The sequence below is a fragment of the Suncus etruscus genome, chromosome 1 (assembly GCF_024139225.1).
Source record: "Suncus etruscus isolate mSunEtr1 chromosome 1, mSunEtr1.pri.cur, whole genome shotgun sequence".
In the NCBI taxonomy this organism is placed as follows: Eukaryota; Metazoa; Chordata; class Mammalia; order Eulipotyphla; family Soricidae; genus Suncus; species Suncus etruscus.
Genome location: NC_064848.1, coordinates 196,051,448 through 196,068,819, shown reverse-complemented (window position 1 = coordinate 196,068,819; position 17,372 = coordinate 196,051,448). Strand labels below are relative to the sequence as shown.

At 50.3% G+C, this 17,372-nt stretch overlaps 1 protein-coding gene across 5 annotated transcripts in view; it reads left to right on the top strand.

The window, feature by feature from the left end:
* The first annotated feature begins 3,351 nt into the window (after positions 1–3,351).
* The window catches only part of BPTF (bromodomain PHD finger transcription factor), a 161,263-nt gene continuing 147,242 nt past the window's right edge, over positions 3,352–17,372 (top strand). For all 5 annotated transcript variants that reach the window (XM_049778810.1, XM_049778795.1, XM_049778801.1 and 2 more), the window contains exon 1: positions 3,352–3,461. In XM_049778810.1, the coding sequence (XP_049634767.1) occupies positions 3,365–3,461 (97 nt within the window). In that variant the 5' untranslated portion in view covers positions 3,352–3,364. The remainder of the gene's footprint in view (positions 3,462–17,372) is intronic.

Sequence of the window (17,372 nt, the reverse complement as noted above, 5' to 3'; positions counted from 1 at the left end):
TCAAATCCAAAAATAAATATCAAAAGACAGGGTCAATAGCACAATGGTCAGTGTTTGCTTTGCATATAGCCAACTTTGGGGGAGATAACCCCTTGTATTAGGGATGGTCCCTCCAAATCCAGCCAGGAATGATCCCTGACCCCATACGGAGTAGGAGCCACCCTCCCAAACCAAAGCAAATACATAAAAATCAAGGGCTTGAGAAGTAGAACAAAAGTTAAGACCTTTCTCTTACATGAGGCTGCCCCAGGTTTCATCCATAAACTACAGGGTCCTCTGAGAATAGACAGGAATGGCTCTGTACACAGGTGTGGCCAAAACCCCCTCACACACCAAAATAAAAGAATCGAGTAAAATATAAATAAAAATCAAGAAACTTAATATGAAAGATGCATTTCCACCTTGTCTCGAAAAAACTGGCCATTTTAGTTCTCACAGCAAACCTGCTTAAAAACGAATCAGGTCTGGAGCCCTCAAAGAGGGGTAGGGCCTTGCTGGTGGCCAACCAGGGTTTGGCATCCCATGTGGTACCCTGATCATTGCTAGGAGTAATTCCTGAGCTCAGAGCTAGGATTAACCCTTGAGCATCGCCTGATGTGTCCCCCAAACAAAAAGGAAAGAGAAGTGTTCTCACTGGTCTAGTCCTTTGCCTGCCCACCTCATTTCTGTCTATTACTCCCCTGGCCAGTGAGGCATTTAAATCAATCTCTCTCTCTCTCTCTCTCTCCTCTTCTCTCTCCTCTCTCTCTCTCTCTCCTCTCCTCTCTCTCTTCTCTCTCTCTCTCTCTCTCCTCTCTCTCTCTCTCTCACACACACACACACACACACACACCCCTTGGTCTGAGGTCCAATCGTGCTGAATGAAGCCACTTGCAAAATTTCCCTTAAGTCCACACTGATGCCCGGAATCTGGCCACAGCCTATCGATGGAGAAAGCCCTCTGCACATTCCCTTGCAATTCTGCCTTTGCAGTAGGTGTTAATTCTTTCTCCAAACTTTCCCACCCTGAATAATCGACCTTCCCCACAGTGAGTGGGGGACCAAGAGACTAGATGGTGTGTGTGTGTGTGTCCAGAATACAAACAACATATCTGGGAGGCGGCCCACCCCGGGACATGGGGGTCCCAAATGTGGGGTGCAGCTTGTTGGGACAAGCAGAGACGGGGTGAGGGGGCTTGGCCGGGGCCGTCCAAGGTAGGGCTTGGGCGCTGGGAGCCTCAGAGCGTCTTGAGCATTGCCCCTAACAGGGGTCTCAAACTCGCGGCCCTCCGTACAACATTTTGTGGCCCTGCCCTAGAGGAATCTTTTTTGGTTTTGTTTTGTTTTAGTTGTTTGGGTCACATCCCCCTAATGTTCAAGCTTACTACTGACTTTGCACTCAAGGATCACCCCGACTTTGCCTCCTGCGGCCCCCAGGTAAATTGAGGTTTGAGACCCCCTGCTAGCACCTGTCAGCGGGGAACCCCTTTGCAGGGGTCCGTTCCCCCAGAAAGCAGGTGGCCAAACTTTCACAATTTTTAGTTTGGGGAGGAAACCTCCCTTTCTCTCCAGCCAGCCCTTGAATCGCCTCGAGCCAATGGAGCCCCCCCGCCCACAAAAAAGAAAAAAAAATTTCCAGAGCCGGGGAGTGTCAGAGGGGAGTCAGATTTTTTTTTGGGGGGGTGCCCTTTTCCCAGCCTTCCTCCCCCAGTCCAAGAGGGAGGAAAGACACTCCAAGTAGGCCTCGCGGCATGGAGATTCGGGCGAGTTGGGGCCGAGTTTCCCTCCCCATCTCTCTTTCTCTCTCATTCTGTCTCTGTGTGTGCCTCTCCCTTGCAAGTGGGGAACCGCTGCGCCAGATGTGGAAGCGGCGGGGAGCAAGAAACACTCCGTCAGTCCGGGGTTGGGTCCAGCCCTGCCCCGCCCCGCCCTGTCCGGCTGGGCTCGGCTCGGCTCGACTCGTCGGCTGGGCTCGGCTCGGGGCTGGGCTCGGCTCGGCTCGGGGCTCGGCTCGTCTCGGGGCTCGGCTCGTCTCGGCTCGTCTCGGCTCGTCTCGTCTCGGCTCGGCTCGGCTCGGCTCGGCTCGACTCGGCTCGGCTCGGCTCGGCTCGGCTCGGCTTGTCGGCTCGACTCGACTCGGCTCGGGTCGGCTCGACTCGGCTCGACTCGGCTCGGCTCGGCTCGACTCGGCTCGGCTCGTCTCCTCTCGTCTCGACTCGGCTCGGCTCGTCTCGGCTCGACTCCTCTCGTCTCCATAATCCCACCCACCTCTCTCGCGCTCCCCCTCGCGACGCTCCTCCACTCCACACGGCGCCCCCTAACGCGGGGCGGTGTGGCGCGCGCCCCCTAGCGCGTCTGTCGTCGCGCCGCCTCACTCAAGCCCGGACTCGTCGTCGTCCTCGTCGGCGGCGGCGGCGGCGGCGGCTCACGTGACCCGCGCTCGGCTCCGGGGCCTGAGGCCGCGCTCGGCTCCCCCAGTCAGCGAGCGAGAGAGCAGCAACAAGATGGCGGCCGGAGGAGGCGATCCGGAGCGGGGCGCCGGCCATTGGGACTGAGAGCGCCCTCAGCGCCGGGCCCCTCCCTGCCGCCGCCCGGGGGTGCTGTGCCGGGGCGCTCTCCCCTGTTGCCTGCCATGCACCCCCCAACGACGGGCCGCGTGGGGCGCGCCTGAGCGCCCGCCCCTCCCCCAGCCGCCCTCCCTTCCCCCGCCCGCGCCGCCCCCGCCGCCGCCGCCGCCGCCGCCGCCGCCAGCATGAGGGGCCGGCGGGGCAGGGCCGCCCAAGCAGCCCCGCGGCGCGTCGTCCACTACGGCCGCGGCCCCGCCGCCGCCGCCGCCGCCGCCGCCCCCCCCGCCGCCGCCCGCGTCGGGGCCCATCGGGGGGCTGCGCTCGCGCCAGCGGGGCAGCAGCCGGGGCAGGTGGGCCAGTGCCGAAGCGGCGCCCAAAGACGCGCCTCGCAGCGCCCCGGGGTTGCCAGCAGCAGCAGCAGCAGCAGCAGCCGCAGCAGGAGGAAGACACCCCCCAGCAGCAGCGCCCCAAGCCGGGCAGGACCGGGCCGCAGGAGGCGCAGGGGGGACCGGAGGACGCGCAGGGGGCGGCGCTCCACCGGCAGCGGCCCCCCCCAACCCGCACGCCCGCAGCCCGGGCCGCCGCAGCAGCAAAGTGGTCTACGATGACCACGAGAGCGACGAGGAGGGACGACGACGAGGAGGACGCGACGACATGGTGTCCGACGAGGAGGAGGACGACGAGGGAGAAGAGGAGGACGGCCGACGCAGAGGAGGAGGACACTCAGGAGTCCGACGAGGAGGACGAGGAAGCCGCGATGGTGGAGCGGCAGCAAGCAGCAGCAGCAGCGCGACGACGACTCTGACTATCCCGAGGATATGGAGGAGGAGGAGGAGGAGGAGGACGATGAGGATGATGCGAGCTACTGCACCGAAAGCAGCTTCAGGAGCCACAGCACCTACAGCAGCACGCCAGGTAGTGGCCTGGCTTGGCATGGCGTGGCCTCGTGATGGCAGGGCACGGCCCCGCAGAGCAGCACCCCGAAAAGTGCACCGTCGCAGCTCTTCTCTCTCTCCCATTCACCACCCATTCACCACGCACATCGCACGCTCTTGCACCCCCCTTTTTGGGCTTTGACTGCCACCCTCACTCCGGGGCCGGCCACCCTCTTCTTCCTCGCCCACTTCTCCAGCCCCATCCACCACCACCCACCTCCCCCGAAAACTTGGCTCTGACAAGTCGGGTGGAAAAAGAGGGCGCATTGTTCAAATGGAGATGGCATTGTTGCCGTTTTTTGTTGGGCCAGGCCCCTGCTCAGCTCTGCTCTGCTCTGCTCAGCTCTGCTCCACTCTGGCTGGCTTCCCTCTGGAGGTGCCCCCCGCCCCGAATGGACTCACCCATCCCCCGATCCCTCAGCCTTTCCTCTTCACTCTCTCTCTCCCCTCCTTCACCCCCACCCCAGTTTTTTTGGCACTGAAACTTTGTGGCACTGAACAGTCCCCCACTTTTTTTTTCTCCCCCTTCTTGTTTTGGTTTCGGGGTGATGGTGGGATGTTGTTGGTGAGGGAGGAATGAAAGGAGCCTCTTGTTATTGTTGTTTTGGTTATTTATTTATTTATTGCAAATCTCTTAGTATGTCTTTCTTCTCGTCGCTAGGCTGGCTTTTGGCACATGGTATGTATGGTAAGGTTGTTGCTTGCTACTGGGTTTTATACATGCACAACCCAGCCGACAGGCCCGGAGCACATCTCCCCCAAGGCTGGCCCAGAAAGAGGACGCCCCGCGCGCGCACCACCGGAATCCTGTGGTTTTGGAAGAACTGGGAAGGGAAGTGGAGGAGCCTCTGCGGGCCCCGGCTGGCTTGTTTTCATTCCGCCCCCGAGTCCTGGGGACCCCAGGCGCACCCGAAATGCGTTGGGTAATGCGCCCCATGGCATGGCCTGGCACGGCCTGGCATGGACGAGTTGGAGCAGCACTGCTTGCATGGGCTTTGCCGAGCCGGGCACGCGCACCTGTTGCAGGCGACGCGTGCAGCGGCTCCCGCAGACGCCTGGGCTGCGGGCGAACTTTGCCGACCAACTAACTCCCAAGTCGTTGCAGCAGAAGTCTGGGTTTCTCACAAAATGTCGTGTGCTTTTTCTTCCTTCCTTTTTCTTTTTGTCGCCTTTCCGGGCCTGAAAGCCCTCTCCGGATCTGGAACGAATTTCTCCATGGTGACTCTTGTGTGAAGTTTCTCAGGGCTGATTGCTGAGATGCATTTTGTTTCACACACACCCTCCTTTGTGTGTCTTGGGGGGAACTAATTTGTATAAGAAGCAACATTTTCTTTTTTTTATTTTATAGTTTGGTGACTCTATTTAAACTTACTCAGAACCCAGGTATAGTAAGAACAGTTACAAAAGGTTATGAGGAAATGGACTCTGAAAAAAAAAGAGACGAAGGAGAACACTTGATTTTGAGGAGAGGCTAGGGTTGGGCTGGAGCAAGGCAGGCGTTTTGCCTCGCTCCTTGCCACATCAGGATTCGACCCCTGAGCTGAGAGCAGAACCCTTAGTTAGCTCTGAGCTTCCGGGGGTGTGGCCCCCAAACCAAAACAAATAAATACAAGAGGCTAAGGTTGTGGGATTCTGAGGACTTGGAATGTTTCCTTTCTTGGGGGAGACAATGTAATTACATGTAGTCGGCGGGAGTTAAGACTCTGAAGCCCTGTGTAAAATGTGTCCATTGAGATGGATGAACACAATGTAAAAAGCTGTTTGTTTATTTTTCCATGGCAGAAAGGCAAGGAGGCCGGGATGGCTTCTGTGTAGAATGGACTTCGGGCCACTTTGCATTTCTTCTTTTTTGGGGGGGGGGGTTTGCAGGCCACACCCGTTTGATGCTCAGGGGTTACTCCTGGCTAAGTGCTCAGAAATTGCCCCTGGCTTGGGGGGACCATATGGGTTGCCGGGGATCGAACCGCGGTCCTTCCTTGGCTAGCGCTGGCAAGGCAGACACCTTACCTCTAGCGCCACCCTCTCGATGGTCCTCACTTTGCATTTCTTGCCAAGAGAATTTGAGTACATTGTTTCATAATTAAGTTTTTGCCTTAAGAAAATAGGTTGATTCTCTCAAGAGCATGTGATTGAGAGGCCCAGATCGATAGTAAAGTGGACCCGGTTTTCCCTGCATGTGGCCGCGCATGTTGCATGTTGCCTTGCCTGTGGCCATGTATCCCATAATGGTACCCCTGATCCTGCCAGGAGTGATTCCTGAGTGCAGAGCCAGGAGTAACCCCTGAGCCCTGCCTCTTTCAGCCCCCAAATGAAAACAAAAACCAAATCCCCACTCTCCAAGAGCACAAAATGAAAGACCCTAGAAGACTGAATTGGGGCCGGAGAGATAGCACAATGGCATTTGCCTTGCAAGCAGCCGACCCAGGACCTAAGGTGATTGGTTCGAATCCCGGTGTCCCATCTGGTCCCCCGTGCCTGCCAGGAGCTATTTCTGAGCAGATAGCCAGGAGTAACCCCTGAGCATTGCCAGGTGTGGCCCAAAAAACCAAAAAACCAAAACCAAAAAAAAAAAAAAAAAAAAAGAAGTAATCCTGTGGAGGAAGTGTTCCAGGGTAGACCAAGCCAAGGCATTTTGGCAAGACCGTCCTATTGAACTTCTAAAACTCTGAGGGTCTGGTAAAGAAGTTTAGGATTGGTCGTTGTGCAGATGCTGAATTAAATTATGATTAGTTTGTTTTTTTTTCTTTTTGGTTTTTGTGGCCACACCGGGGTTACGCTTATGGGGTTACTCCTGGCTATGCACTCAGAAGTTGCTCCTGGCTTGTGGGGACCATATGGGACGCCGGGGGATCGAACCACGGTCCCATCCAAGGCTAGCGCAGGCAAGGCAGGGCACCTTACCTCTAACGCCACCATCCCGGCCCCCAGGGTTTTTTTTTTTTTTTTTAAGAAATAACATTTGGGGCCGGAGAGATAGCATGGAGGTAAGGCGTTTGCCTTTCATGCAGGAGGTCATCAGTTCGAATCCCGGCGCCCCATATGGGTCCTCTGTGCCTGCCAGGAGCAATTTCTGAGCGTGGAGCCAGAAATAACCCCTGAGCACTGCCGGGTGTGACCCAAAAACCACAAAAAAAAAAAGAAATAACATTTGTGTACTCCTGGGGCAGAGCAGAGGAGGGCACGTGTCTTGCATGTAGCCAAGATTTGATCCTTGGCATCCCATATGGTTTTCTGAACACTAACAGGCATAAGTCTTTCTCCCCCCCCCCCCCCCCCCCCCGTTTTTGGGCCACACCCGGCGGTGCTCAGGGGTTACTCCTGGCTGTCTGCTCAGAAATAGCTCCTGGCAGGCACGGGGGGACCATATGGGACACCGGGATTCGAACCAACCACCTTTGGTCCTGGATCAGCTGCTTGCTAGGCAAACGCCGCTGTGCTATCTCTCGGGCCCAAGTCTTTTTTTTTTTTTTTTTTTGTTTTTGTTTTTGTTTTTTGGGCCACACCTGGTGACGCTCCAGGGTTACTCCTGGCTATGTGCTAAAAAATTGCTCCTGGCTTGGGGGGACCATATGTGATGCCTGGGAATCAAATCACGGTCCGTCTAGGTTAGCCGTGTGCAAGGCAAATAAATGCCTTATTGTTTGCGCCAACTCTCTGCCCCCCACCCCCCTGGCACAATTCTTGAGTGCCAGAGCCAGTAGTAACCCCTGCGCATCACCAAGTGTGACCCAAAAACTTAAAACATACAAGCATTTGTGTTCTCTTCTAACATATTGCTTTCCTTTTTCTCTTTTTTGGCTTTTGGGCCACACTCGGTAGTGCTCAGGGGTTACTCCTGGTTCTGCACTCAGAAATCAATCCTACCAGGCTAGAAGGGCCTTCTGGGATGCCAGGGATTGAACCCAGGTCGGCTGCATGCAAGGCAAATGCTCTACCCACTGTGTTGTTATTCTGTTGCTCTAGACCCCACAATGGTTTTCGGGCCATACCTGGTGACGCTCAGGGGTTTACTCAGAAATTGCTCCTGGCTTGGGGGACCTTATGGGACGCCAGGAATCAAACTGAGTTGGTCCTGGATCAGCTGCATGCAAGGCAATCGCCCCACGCCGCTGTGCTATTGATCTGGCCCATACATTGATTTTCTTTTTTTTTTTAAGTACATTGATTTTCTTAACGACACTGGTAGTGTTCCCAGTTCCTGTTCTAAGAGTTCTCTGTGTTTGTGTTACATTCCCAATCTGTTTCCTTCAGATCTAGCATCATGTATGACACATAGCTAGTGCTTAGCACAAAGTGGACTTCTGAGTCCTAGAATTTGAGACATGGGGTAGATGAAGGTTGCTAATGCTATGGTTGGAACCCTCAGTTTGGATTTGCAAACTTCAGATTGCTCTGATGAGGTATTGATTAGAATCCAAACTCCATAGTTCAGCTGGTAGGTGTTTCTTCTGGTGTTTCTGGGTGTCTCTGCCTTAGAGTTTGGCACCTGCTCTTTCATATTGCTGGTCCGGCTTTGCTTATCTTTATTGGAGTTGGTGTTAATTTGCTGGGTGATTTACTCTGAAACTATTTATTGGTTCCAGTGCTTAAGGGTTTACTCCTGACTGGCACTTAGGAATCACTCCAGGAAGGGTTCAGGGGACCCTATGGGCTGCTGGGGATCAAACTTGGGGTCTGCCACATGCAAGACAAGTGATCTCTCTGCTGTACTATAGCTCTAGCCATTGTGTCTGTGTTTTTAGTGTGTTGGGGTTTTTTTTTTTTGGGGGGGAGGGGGATGGTGGCTACAGCCGGCTGTGCTCAGTGGTTACTCTTGGCTCTGCGCTCAGAAATCACTCCTGGCAGGCTTAGGGGGATCATGTGGGATGCTGGGGGACTGAACCTGGATTCATTCAGGGTCTGCCCTGTACAAGGCAAATGTTCCACCACTGTGCTATCACTCTGGCCCCTGTGTCTAGAAGGAGAGTAGTTTACGAGTGATTTAAGTAGTCCAAGAGCAAGCATCAAAGAACATTAAAGCATCCTGCTACCTTGTTAGGGCTAAAAGAGGAATGAGGTAGGAATGTGGTAGTTATGACATTAACGGTGTCGAGCAGTTTGATTTCTGTAGACTAGAATGCGCCATAAGTACCAACATCTAAATTTTTAGTATACTTAAAGTCATTTCTCTCCGTTCAGCATTTTTGGATTTTGTTTTTGGGCCACACCAGCGGTACTTAGGGGGTTTACTCCTGGCTCTGAGCTCAGGAATCACTCTTGGCGGGGTATGTGGCACCATATTATAGGATGACGGGGGTTGAATCCAGGTCCATTGCATGCTAGGCAAGAGTCCTCTCCACTGTACTATTGCTTTGGCCCCTTTCTGTTCACTCTGTAGGAAGTATAATGTTGGTCCAGGAATATTGATTAATCTATTACAGCTTAATTTTCCAGTCAGAATTCAAAAAAGTTTTATTTGCTGGTGATGAAATTTTCCTTTCATAAAGAATGAATTTTAGTACTTTCACAATAACAATTATTATAGGCTAACACTCATCTTAATTTTGGTGTAAATAAAGGTATTTGGCTAAATACAGCCTTTATTTTTATTGCTGTAAAAGGATGGTGGAGGGTCACAGATACTATGGTTGTGATGGGCTGCAGTAACTTTGTATATGAATGATATGTCAACTTTAGCACTTTAGATATGGTTATAACCATATCAATTAAGCTATAATTAAAAAAATTACAGTTCAGTCGATAAAAGGTTTCTGTTTGGGCAGTACCAGGGATCAAACCCAGGGCCTCACATATGTAAGGCAAATGCTTAACCATTGAGCTACATTGCTGGGTTCAGTATATATTTATCTTTTTTTTGTTTGTTTTTTTTTCTTTTTGGTTTTTGGGTCACACCCGGCGGTGCTCAGGGGGTTACTCCTGGCTGTCTGCTCAGAAATAGCTCCTGACAGGCACGGGGGACCATATGGGACACCGGGATTCGAACCAACCACCTTTGGTCCTGGATCGGCTGCTTGCAAGGCAAACGCCTCTGTGCTATCTCTCCGGGCCCCCAGTATATATTTATCAAATATGTTGTTGGATTTTTGGTGTTTGCTCACACCCAAGTGCTCAGGCTACTTTCAGTTTTGTGCTTGGTGTTACTTCTGGGACCATGGAACCTGGGCCTCTTGCAGTGATCTTTTTGGCCATGGACAATGTTTTTATGAAATGCTTTTCCAGCACACATTGAGGAAGATTGCATAATGCAGAAAGTCTGCAGTTGTAGGAATCCAACCCAGGACCTCACCTACGCCAACCATGAGCTCTGCCACGGAGCTACATTCTAGTCTTGTAAGTTGATCTTGATTAGGTTTTGGGTATCAAACGTTTGAATTCCAGCCATTTTGAGAAATAAGCTACATTGAGAATTAGCCAATTAAAAAATTAAATCATACTTGAAACAGAACGGTTCTTGCATTCAATAGTTGCAGGAATTTTTTTGAATATATAACTAGAATTCTGAAATTTTGAACATCTGCTGACTTCGGAGAGTGGACATAGTATTAGTTCTCTGAAGATTATCTTATAACCACGGAGACTAGTGGCATCAATGCCATGAGTGAATGGTCGTTTATCTGGAGCAGTAATTTATTTTCTTTGTTTTTTTGGCCCACACTGATGATGCTCAGGGGTTACTCCTAGCCATGCGCTCAGAAATCGTTCCTGCTTGGGGGCCATATGGGACGCCAGAGGATAGAACCTCGCTCGGTCTGTCCTAGGTTAGCGCCGGCAAGGCAGATGCCTTACTGCTCTGTGCCACTGTTCCGGCCCCTATCTGGAGCAGTATTTGTTACTCATTTGGCAGTATTTATTTTCACCTAATATCTTTGCAGTAGAAGTGTAATTCTTCCTTTCTACAAAAGTGCATTGGGGATTTAGAGTAATGCATGGTTATCCCTGATGGGGGAGTTGGTGTGGGGATGTGTGTCTTGGATGGGCTTGTGGACAGTGAGACTAGGTGAGGAACGGGAGAATGAGCTAAGATGCTGATGCTAAAGTGTGGCCATGATGATACATGCAGGCAGGAAAGAAACTGCAAAGCCCCATTAGGTAGGTATGTTGGGCATTGATAGAGACCAGGTTTCTATGTCTGTACTTTACTTTTCTCTTTTGGAGACTCCAGTTTGGGCCAGATCAGCGATCCTCTGCCACTTTTCACTTTCAGAACACCCAGGAGACCCGTCGTATTCCCAGCATCATCAAGCAGGCACAGGAAATGAAAGGAAATCAAAATAGGGGTATACTGTGAAACCACTGGAGGCTTCTACAGTCCCCCACCCCCTTCAGCTCACTCTTCCTTTGTAGGCATTGATCAATCAGAAAATCTGGAAATGGGTTATGATTTCTGTGGATGTTAGGGCAGAGCTTCAGTTCTGGAGGATGGATTCAAAGAGAAAGAGGTGGTTGAGGGACCTGAATGGGTTTCCCTGTCTGCTCAGGGGGTCCCGTTCAGGGGGGACCTGAGCAGCTGAAGCTCAGGAGGGAGATGAATGAGATGCTTTCAGGAGACAGGGCCTGAAGGGGGCCAGTTGAAATAAGGAAGGAAGGTAAGAAAGAGGCCGGAACCATGGTACAGCAGTTAGAGGAGAGCACTTGCCTTGTATGTGACAGATGTGGGTTCGGTCCCTGGAATTCCATATGGACCCCAGAGCCCTGTCAGGAATGATTCCTGAGTGCAGAGCCTGGAATACCACCAGAGGTGCCCTTCTCCCCAAATGATAGAAGGAAAATGAGGGCCCCAAAGAGTTACCTAAAATTTGAGTAACACCTTTTGTGAGGGATAGAGAAGTGTGTGAGGAGCATGCTGATGGTCTCGCAGTTCCTGCTCCCCTTTTACTCCCGGTGGGTGTCTCAGACAATGGGGCTTTGTGGTGAAATATGCATGTTTGTATGAATGTGTGTTGTTGTGAGGAAGTTGTGGGCATGCCTTTTGCTCTGATCTTTTTTTGGGGGTCACACTCAGCATCGCTTAGGGGTTACTCCTGGTTCTACACTCAGAAATTGCTCCTGGCAGGCTCGGGAGACCATATCGGATGCCAGGACTCGAGCCACCATCTTTCTGCATGCAAGGCAAATAAATGCCTTACCTCCATGCTCTCTCTGGCCCCTCTGGTCTCTTGTTAGGACTTGGATACCTGGGGGGAAAAGTGGTAGTAGTGCTATGGGGGCAGGGGAGGGAACCCATAACCTAGGGTTACAGCAGATCCTAGCAGATGCTGTGTGTGTGTGTGTGTGTGTGTGTGTGTGTGTGTGTGTGTCTGTCTGTCTGTCTGTCTGTTTCTGTGAGAGAGCAGCACAGTAGACTCTTTGCTGCCTCCTCCTTAGCCAGTTTCAAACCCCACTTTCTCTGGAGTCTTACCAGACTGTTCCGCCCACTTAGTCTCTCTTTTCTCTTTACCTGCTTGGATCATTTACCGTCTTGGTTTCATAATTTTACACTTGTTTTGCATTGACCCTCATTCTAATTGTCTGTGCGTATACGTGTGCACATGTGTTTGTGCTTTCAGTTCTTCAAAATGGCAGACCTCAAAAGGAGAAAATTTTTTTTTGTTTTTGTTTTTTTTTGGGCTACTGGGCCACACTCAATGATATTCAGGATTGACTCCTGGCTCTGTGCTCAGGCATCACTCCTGGTAGGGCTCGGGGCCATATGGGATGCTGGGAATCCAACCCAGGTCCGATGCAAGCAAGGTATGCATTTAAACCACTGTACTATTGCTCTGACTTGAAGGAAAAAAAATTGGTTTTGGGACCACACCAGGCAGTGTTCAGGGGTTACTACTGGCTCTGTGCTCAGAAATTCCTCTTGGTGGTGCTCAGGAGACCATATGTTTTTGTTGTTGTTGTTGTTTGGTTTTTGGGCCTCACCTGGTGATGCTCAGGGATTATTCCTGGCTATGTGCTCAGAAATCGTTCCTGGCTTAGGGGACCATATGGGAAGCCAGGGATTGAACTGAGGTCTGTCCTGGATCAGCCACGTGCAAGGCAAATGCCCTACCGCTGCATTATCCCTCTGGCCCCTGGGGACCATATTGGGTGCTAGGGATTGAATCCAGGTTGGCTATGTGTGAGGCAAGTCCCCTACCTATTGTTACTCCAGTCTCTGAAACTATTTCTTAAAAAGAAAACAACCTTGGTGGCTGGACAGATAATACAGAGGTTAAGGTCCAGAAACTAAAGCAGTCATAGCTTACATTTATTGGGCATTTAAATTGCTAAGTACTTTTTTTTTTTTTTTGCCACACCCAGTGACACTGGAGTTACTCATGGCTCCGCACTAAGCAGAACCAGTGTCCCTCCTGGGTCGGCAGCATGCAAAGCAAATTCCCTACTGCTGTGCGAAATACTTTTCAGGCAACGTTTAATTGTTTTTTAAGTTTTTAGGCCATACTGGTACTCAGACCCTAATCTCATGTATTTACTCCTGGCAGGGCAGGGGAGTGGGGGTTGTTCTCAAAATGAACCCAGGTCACTCACATGCAAGGTGAATGCCCTACCTGTTGCAATATCTCTCTGACCCACTAAAAGAGAATTCTTTTTTTTTTTTCTCTAAATTGAATAACCATGAGATACAGAGTTAAAAAAAGTTGTCGATGGTTGGTTTTCATACAATGTTTTTGGGTTTTTTTGGGGGGGGCCACACCCGGTAACACTCAGGGGTTACTCCTGGCTATGCGCTAAGAAATTGCTCCTGGCTTGGGGGACCATATGGGACACCGGGGGATTGAACCGAGGTCAGTCCTAGGCTAGCGCAGGCAAGGCAGGCACCTTACCTCTAGCGCCACCACGCCAGCCCCCATACAATGTTTCTTTTTTTTTTTTTTTTTTTTTTTTTTTTTTGTTTTTGGGCCACACCCGGCGGTGCTCAGGGGTTACTCCTGGCTGTCTTCTCAGAAATAGCTCCTGGCAGGCACGGGGGACCATATGGGACACCGGGATTCGAACCAACCACCTTTGGTCCTGGATTGGCTGCTTGCAAGGCAAACGCTGCTGTGCTATCTCTCCGGGCCCAACAATGTTTCAATACCCATCCCTTCACCAGTGTTTGCCAATGTCCAAATTCCCCCCTCCCCCATCCTCCTTCCAGTCCCCCTACCCATGCCTAGCCTACCTCTATGGCAGACACTTTTCTTCTGTAAAATAATTCTTGGTGGGCAATATAGTACTGAGGTTAAGGCGATAGCTCTGCGTGCAACCAATCCCCGGCATTGCATGGTCCCCCTAGCACAGAGCGGGGATTAGTTTCTGAGCACTCTTGGGTGTGACCCAACACAAAACACAAAACAGAATTTTTTCTCTCTCTTTTTTTTTTTTTTTGGTTTTTGGGCCACACCCGGCGGTGCTCAGGGGTTACTCCTGGCTGTCTGCTCAGAAATAGCTCCTGGCAGGCATGGGGGACCATATGGGACACCGGGATTCGAACCAACCACCTTTGGTTCTGGATTGGCTGCTTACAAGGCAAACGCTGCTGTGCTATCTCTCCGGGCCCAGAATTCTTTCTCTTAAGATGAATAGAACTGGGTTTAGAATCTTCCAGAACATCTTGGAATTTTAGAATGCCCTAGGGAAGTTTGGAGACTTACTTTGAAGGAAAGTTTTTCAGGAAATTCATACCATTGATTTCATATCATGCGCTGTCGGTTCGAGGGTGATGGCTGGCATTGTAGACACTTGCATTTATAAATCCACCCCAATGCATTTTTCCTCCACCTCCCCTCCTGAATTCTTGGTGAACATGTTCTATGAGAAGCACAAGATTCCAGGTCAGGGCCGGAGAGATAGCGTGGTTTGAATCCCGGCATTCCATATGGTCCCCTGAGCCTGCCAGGTGTGATTTCTGAGCGTAGAGCCAGGGGTAGCTCCTGAGTGCTGCCGGGTATAACACAACCCGTCCCCCCCTAAAAAAAAAGAAAAGATTCCAGGTCAGTGTTTCCCACAGAGTTCTGCTCTCCCCTGTCTTGGGATTGTGGTGAGGGGACAGTAGTAGCCCTCGAGGGCAATTGAGAGATTTTTTTTTTTTTTTTTTTTGGTTTTTGGGCCACACCCGGCAGTGCTCAGGGGTTCCTCCTAGCTATCTGCTCAGAAATCGCTCCTGGCAGGCATGGGGGACCATATGGGACACCAGGATTCCAACCAACCACCTTAGGTCCTCGATCAGCTGCTTGTAAGGCAAACGCCGTTGTGCTATCTCTCTGGCCCCAATTGAGAGATTTTTATTTGTTCAGTTACAGAGATAGGTTTTCATTGGATGCTGAGTAATTTTTTAGTTTTTGTTTTTCGGCCACACCTGGTGACACATAGGAATTGCTCCTGGCTTGAGGGACCATATGGGACGTAGGGGGATCAAACCGCAGTTCATCCCAGGCTAGGGCACACAAGGCAAACAGATGCCTTACCGCTTGTGCCATCGCTCCGGCCCCTTGGATGCCAAATAATTTTTATTTTGTTCTTTAAAAGGACAGTAGGCCAAATAAGTCTAGGAACCACTGTACAGATTTTTTTTGTCTTAATTTTTTTTTTTTTTTTTTTTTTTTTTTTTTTTTTGGTTTTTGGGCCACACCCTGTGACGCTCAGGGGTTACTCCTGGCTATGCGCTCAGAAGTTGCTCCTGGCTTCTTGGGGGACCATATGGGACGCCGGGGGATCGAACCGCGGTCCGTCCTAGGCTAGCGCAGGCAAGGCAGGCACCTTACCTCCAGCGCCACCGCCCGGCCCCTTGTCTTAATTTTTTAAGGTTTGGGCTACACCCGGCGGTATTCAGGAGTCAATTCCTATCTATCTGACTCCTGGTGGGCTCGGGGACCATATGGGATGCTGGGGATGGAACCCGAGTTGGCTGTGTGCAAGGTAAATACGGTCCCTGCAGAACTATCTCTCAGGCCCCATTTTCTCCCCCCCCCCCCCCCAATTTTGGAGCACACTTGGAGGTGCTCAGTTTACCTGACTTTGTGGTTAGGGATTCCTCCTGATGGTGCTTTAGGGACTACTTTTAGTGATGTCAGGCTAGGGTAGATCACATGCAAGGCAACTGCCTTAATCCTTGTATTTTCTCTCTGACTGTACAAGGAAGATTTTTAAGAATGAAGAATATGTTTTGCTTTTAGCTCTGTTGAACCCAGGGCCTCAAACATGCAAAGCATGTGCTTCAACCACAGGGCTTTTTCCCTGGCAGAAGAATCTGGATCTTCTTACTAAGTGTATGAGTTTGAATTTGGGCTCTGCTACGATTGGCACTTTACAAGCTCTTTGGGTCTTCTTTCTTTCTTTCTTTCTTTCTTTCTTTCTTTCTTTCTTTCTTTCTTTCTTTCTTTCTTTCTTTCTTTCTTTCTTTCTTTCTTTCTTTCTTTCTTTCTTTCTTTCTTTCTTTCTTTCTTTCTTTCTTCTTCTTTCTTTCTTTCTTTCTTTCTTTCTTTCTTTCTTTCTTTCTTTCTTTCTTTCTTTCTTTTCTTTCTTTCTTTCTTTCTTTCTTCTTTCTTTCTTTCTTTCTTTCTTACTTTTTCCTTTCTTCTTTCTTTCTTTCTTTCTTTCTTTCTTTCTTTCTTTATTTCTTTCTTTCTTTCTTTCTTTTCTTTCTTTCTTTCTTTCTTTCTTTCTTTCTTTCTTTCTTTCTTTCTTTCTTTCTTTCTTTCTTTCTTTTTTTTTTTTTTTTTTGGTCACACCCAGCAGCACTCAGTGGTTTCTCCTGGCTCTGTGCTCAGAAATCGTTCCTGGCAGGCTCGGGGGACCATATGGGATGCCAATATTCGAACTACCATCCTTCTGCGTCTAAGGCAAATGCCTCACTGCTGTGCTCTCTCTCCAGCCCCGGGTCTTTTTTCTTTCTTTTTTTTTTTTTTTTTTTTTTTGGTTTTTGGGCCATACCCGACGTTGCTCAGGGATTACTCCTGGCTGTCTGCTCAGAAATAGCTCCTGGCAGGCACGGGGGACCATATGGGACACCGGGATTCGAACCAACCACCTTTGGTCCTGGATCGGCCGCTTGCAAGGCAAACAGTGCTGTGCTATCTCTCCGCCCCCCCCCCCCCCGGGTCTTTTTTCTTACTTACAAAAATAGAGAGATCGTGGCACTTAATTCAAGGTTTACATCTGAAATGACCCATGGTAAAGGTCCAGAAAATGATGGCTGTTATTATTTGGATTTGTTTTCCTCTAAAAGGTTATTTCTCTGATAATGCAAGACCTGACTTAAAATGCCGTGAGTCAGAACAGTGGGTAGGGAGCATTTGCCTTGCCATGTTATGGTTTCCTGTTCCCTCCAGGAGTGCTCTTTGATCATAGAGCCAGGAATAAACCTTGAACCCAATCAGATGTGGCCCCAAGTGGGGTACTTTTATTCTTGGTGAAGTTCTCGGTTGACTACAAGATGTAACAGGTTTTTTTGTTTTGTTTTGTTTTTGGGTCTCTGGCTTTTCATCAGGAATTATTGTGGCAGTGCACAGGGGATTTACCAGGGATTGAACCCAGGCTGGCCTTGTGCAAAACAAGATACCCCTTACCTATTGGTCCAGTCCCTTGTGAAAATGCTTATGGGATTCCTGGCTGCTCAGTGGCTGAGACATCTGCCTTCACCTGTGGGACTGTCAGTTCATCCCTGGGGCTGCCACATGGCCCATCTTGGGACCCCAGGCAACGCTCTCTGCAGACACTCTCCTTGGCCATGACAGTGATCCCTGACAATCTCTCTACCTTATGATCAGAATGTGTGCAAGTGCCCTAACTAAAGGAGTGTTCCCTAAATTCTCTGATGCCTACTATTGAGCACAAAAACAAACAAAAAGATTTACCTTATGTTCAGTGGCCAGTTTTAGAAAACACTTAACTCCTAGGTTCCCTTTTTCTCTGCCTATTCCTT